Below are 4,808 nucleotides of genomic sequence, written 5' to 3'. Positions count from 1 at the left end.
AACAGTTTATCGGGATTTGTGCTCTCACCAATCAGATATTGATGACCTATCCTGAGGATACGGATAGGATAGGTCATCAATGTTAAAGTAGTGTACAACCTCTATAACTGGAAGAACATTGTTGTCAAATCTACAACAGTGTTATTTAAGGATTTGATATTAAAGAATTGTGTTATGGAGCCATTTGAAAACCATGTATGAGGTCATGTATAGTAAATACCCACCCTGCTGAATGTTGGTGATAGTGTGCATAGCTGTCAGAAACTATATATTGCATCCAAGTATCAGCCGTGTGCCGTGTGTGCAGTAACCTGGTGTGCTGCCGGTAGTTAGTGTGGTGCGCCGCAGCTAGTAGAATAAGTTAAAGCTCCTCACTATCCATGCACTGCCCACACGTGGTAGTATTAGTGTGACTCTACTCATGGTTAGTCAGGACAAAGTAGAGTCACCTGTATTAATGCTTAGAGATACACTTCTAGCTGCAGCACACCACAATAACTAGTAGCACCTCACCAGGTTACTGCTAGATAAGGTAGAAAAAATCAATAAATCATCTCACTAACAGAGCAGACAACATTTTGCCCTTGAGCTTTTTAAATTCCTGCTTAATGTCGCTATTACTCAGGCTGTAAATCATAGGATTGAGGAGCGGGGTTATAACCGTGTAGAAGATGGAGAAGGTTTTCTTTATATTTTTGGTATCTGGAAATAAATAGATAATAAGAAGTGACCCGTAATATAAGGACACCACAACCAGGTGGGAGCTGCAGGTGGAGAAGGTCTTCTGCCGTCCGGTCACAGAGGGGATCTTCAGTATGGTGATGATGATATAGACATAAGAAATAATAATGACAGTAAAGGGGCAAAGTCCATATGGTATAACCAATATCATGTCTTCTATTTTCATGAAGAAGGTGTCTGAGCAGGTAAGTTCAAGTATTGGATCTAAATCACAGAAGAAATGGTCAATGACGTTTGGTCCACAGAACCACAAATAACTCATGGTTATGGAAAGAGCCAATACAACAGCAAACATCATCACCCAACACAAGAGAACGGCTTTTACACAAAATGTGAGAGTCATCATTGAGGCGTAATGTAGAGGGTGACAGATGGCCTGATACCGGTCATAGGACATCACAGCCAGGAGAAGACATTCCAATGATTCTGAGGCTAAAAAGAAATAAAATTGTATCAAACATCCAATAAAGGACACAGAACTTCCCTCATACAGCACAATGAGGAGCATGTTGGGTACTATTGTGGTGGTGAGGAAAATGTCCAAACAAGCGAGTTGTGTGAGGAAGAAGTACATGGGAGAGTGGAGCGATCGGCTGGAGGACACCACCAGAATGATCAGGAGGTTTCCACCTACAGTCACACAGAATATGATCAACAGGAGAAGAAAGAAAGAAATCCTATAACTTTGTAAATTCTGGAATCCTAAGAGCAAAATGTCAGACACTGTGTTGGAATTGCTGAACTGCATATTCTGGAAGATCATTGGTTCTAATAAAGTTCAGAAACTAAAAGAGAAATTCATCAAATGTTTATAAAGATAAAGCAATTTGTATCCGAAAAGTTTTATCTGGATGAAAATATTTTACTTTTATTGCAAGCAAAATATGATATAATGAAATATAACAAGTAACAAAATGTGAATGTATGTAAATATAATACTTTCCTACAACAGTCATTCAAAATCATAAAGCAATCACTCATCACAATGAATGTCGTATCATGTTATGATGTAAAATGTGTGAAATTCTTTATCATTGTGATTCTGAAGGAAATAAAGATTTCTTTTCAAGAAGAGATTCATTAAAGTTTTTGAAAATTAAATGCTGTTTAACAAAAAATCTCCTCGTATTACACAGGAAATGTATATGGCTACATGCTCCGTAGTAGAGAGAGCGATGAAGGGATGAAGATCTTTATTCTTCTTTGTGTAGAGCAGCAAAAACCTTTCTTCTTGTCTGAGAATCCACCAGACATCAGATTATTATTGTTCTTCCCTTTTATAGAGGAAATCTTATAATAATACCGAGACAAAGCCGGGGAGACCGGACTAATGGCCTCTGGTGGGAACAGGCACAGCTTATTGTTAAACATTGCTTTTAAATTTTTAGGAAAATAAATAGATTTAGGAAATGTTTCCATTTATTTTGTAAGACTTGACATGCGTAAAATCCCCTCCTCTTTTATATTGTATTTCTATTGTGTCATTAGTGTTAGGGTTGGGGATCGCACTAAATATAAAATATAAGGAAGTGCGATCGCAACCCGGGGTCCACCGTGCAGAGATGGAAAATTGCTGCTCAGTAATGGCGGAGCACTGACTGGACACCGGCGGGTTAACCACTGACCCTGTGTGTACAGGGACGAACTCTGTTACCTCACAGAGCCAAAGAAATAAACGCCGGAGCCTGTTAACTTCACAGGACCCGGCAGAGGGAGCGCTGCTAAATGGTCACAGGACTCTGTCCCAGAGACAAGGGATAGAGTCCCTCTAGACCATCAGCGCTCGGCACCGCCACTGCGGTGCCAGCAAGAGATACAATTGAAAACAAGCGTACAAGTGTACACAGTGCCGCTCAGGCGAACGCCACTAATCACCCAGGATTGGGCCAGATAGGCGCACAGGTTTGCGCATGGCGCTGCACAGGTGGTTACTGTCACTTGCCGTGGTATGATAGTGCCCTGCAGTGGGCGACACCATTGGACGCTAGTGTGTGCAGAGTACTGGTGCACAGTGGCGCATTGATAATGCCTCTACTAGGCGCTGACTATAAATCCTAAACCCTACAAACATGCGTATCCAAGGGTGGGGTGTTATAATGAGTCAGTCACCAGTTTCATGCATCCATCATCATTCACACAAATAGCATAACAATTCTATACTAGCGCATGGCTGAGCAACCAGGCAAACCTTTTATAGGAGCATCCTTCCGGGATTTTGCTTATGGTCCAATCCGAGCTTCTTGAAGACCTGAGCATGTGGCCTTTGATCTCCAATGGGAGGTCATCCCACGGGCATGCTCAGTAGGCTGCAAAAACGACTTAGCTTCTGGAGCTGCTCGCTGCTGGCTAATGCGGATTGCTAAAGCTAAACCAAAGGAGAAAGCAGCAACCAACTTGACAGCACTAGCTTGAGCAAAACGCCGGGAGTGACGCCTTTGCTGAGCAGCCTCCTCTGCGCTCGGGACTAAATGGGAGACCACAGAAGGCAAGGCTCGGGATTCCTCCTGTACAGAGGCAGGAACTCGATGCCTAACATTACCCCCCTCCTTGGGCCCCCTCCCTCCTTTGCCTCGCTATGCTCAAAAGCCACAATGAATAGGGTAGCTGCACCTTCCAGAACAGGACCACTCCAGCACCGACGGAAGAGGCATCCACCTCCAGAATGAAGAGTTTATCTACATCGGGGCGATGTAGAATGGGAGCACCAGCAAAATGGGACTTACTGGAGGAGAAGGCCTTGGAGACAGGTTCCGACCACAACTTGGGATTTGCACCCTTCTTGGTGAGGGCCACCAAGGGGGCTACCAAAGCCGAGGAGTGGGGGATGAATTGGTGATAGTAATTTATGAACCCCATAAAGCGCTGCACCCCTTTGAGAGAATGGGGCTCCTGCCAATCTATCACCGCCTGCAGCTTGGCAGGATCCATGGCAAATCCCTGGGCTGAGTTGATATAGCCCAGGAAAGGCAAGGACTCCTGCTCAAACACACATTTCTCCAACTTGGCATAGAGGGAGTTTGCCCGCAGGAGGTCGAAGACTTTGCAAACATCTCTTAGGTGAGAGTCGATATCTGGAGAGTAGATGGTAATATCATCCGGATAGACTACTACCGAGATGGTAAGAATATCCCGGAAGATATAATTCAGAAAGTCTTGGAAGACGGCCGGAGCATTACAGAGCCCGAAGGGCATCACCAGGTTATTATTATTATTATTATTATTTATTGTTATAGCGCCATTTATTCCATGGCGCTTTACATGTAAGGAGGAGTATACATAAAAACAAGTACAATAATCTTAAACAATACAAGTCATAACTGGTACAGGAGGAGAGAGGACCCTGCCCGCGAGGGCTCACAATCTTCTAGGGATGGGTGATAATACAGTAGGCGAGGGTAGAGCTGGTCATGCAGCGGTTTGGTTGATCGGTGGTTACTGCAGGTTGTAGGCTTGTCAGAAGAGGTGGGTCTTCAGGCTCTTTTTGAAGGTTTCGATGGTAGGTGAGAGTCTGATATGTTGTGGTAGAGAGTTCCAGAGTAGGGGTGATGCGCGAGAGAAATCTTGTATGCGATTGTGGGAAGAGGAGATAAGAGGGGAATAGAGAAGGAGGTTGTGATGTCAAGGGTGACTGGATACTCCGCCTCCAGCAGGGCAAATTTCTATGGCACCCGTGCCCCTGGATACACCGCCTCCAGCAGGGCGAATTTACAGAGAAAAGGGAAACACCAGGGAAACCAATAAAATGGAGGGCCCTGCAATAGAGAACAGGGACGTGGAGACCTCCAGCAATCCCCTGAGTCAGTGTCTCTACACTCCTGACGGTCCCTAGGCAGGTTCCACACCTGGCGACGAGCAGGATACCTAAAAACCCTAGCTCGCCCTGCACCTATCCCTTTCTAATGAAGTGGACGGTGCAGAAACTAATCCCACCACTGCACTAAAACACACATAAGGAAAGTTACAAACAGGGAAAAACCACTTAGGTTTGCTCTGTTGCTATTGCTCCCAGCAACAGAGTCCAGCACCTGAGTGCAGCTTTCCTCCTAAATAGCTGCTACTTCACCAAA

The 4,808-nt window shown here is 44.6% G+C and overlaps 1 protein-coding gene across 1 annotated transcript; it reads right to left on the bottom strand.

Moving 5' to 3' along the window:
- Positions 1-550: 550 nt before the first annotated feature.
- On the bottom strand, positions 551-1,489 carry LOC141050139 (olfactory receptor 11L1-like). Its single transcript, XM_073546972.1, has one exon. It carries the CDS (start codon positions 1,487-1,489, stop codon positions 551-553), a length of 939 nt encoding a protein of 312 aa, XP_073403073.1.
- Positions 1,490-4,808: the final 3,319 nt, after the last annotated feature.

Source organism: Dendrobates tinctorius, unplaced genomic scaffold (genome assembly GCF_039654945.1).
Source record: "Dendrobates tinctorius isolate UK_male_01 unplaced genomic scaffold, ASM3965494v1 ptg000151l, whole genome shotgun sequence".
Taxonomy (NCBI): Eukaryota; Metazoa; Chordata; class Amphibia; order Anura; family Dendrobatidae; genus Dendrobates; species Dendrobates tinctorius.
The sequence above is the reverse complement of the archived record's forward strand: the minus strand, read 5'-3'. Positions and strand labels throughout refer to the sequence as shown.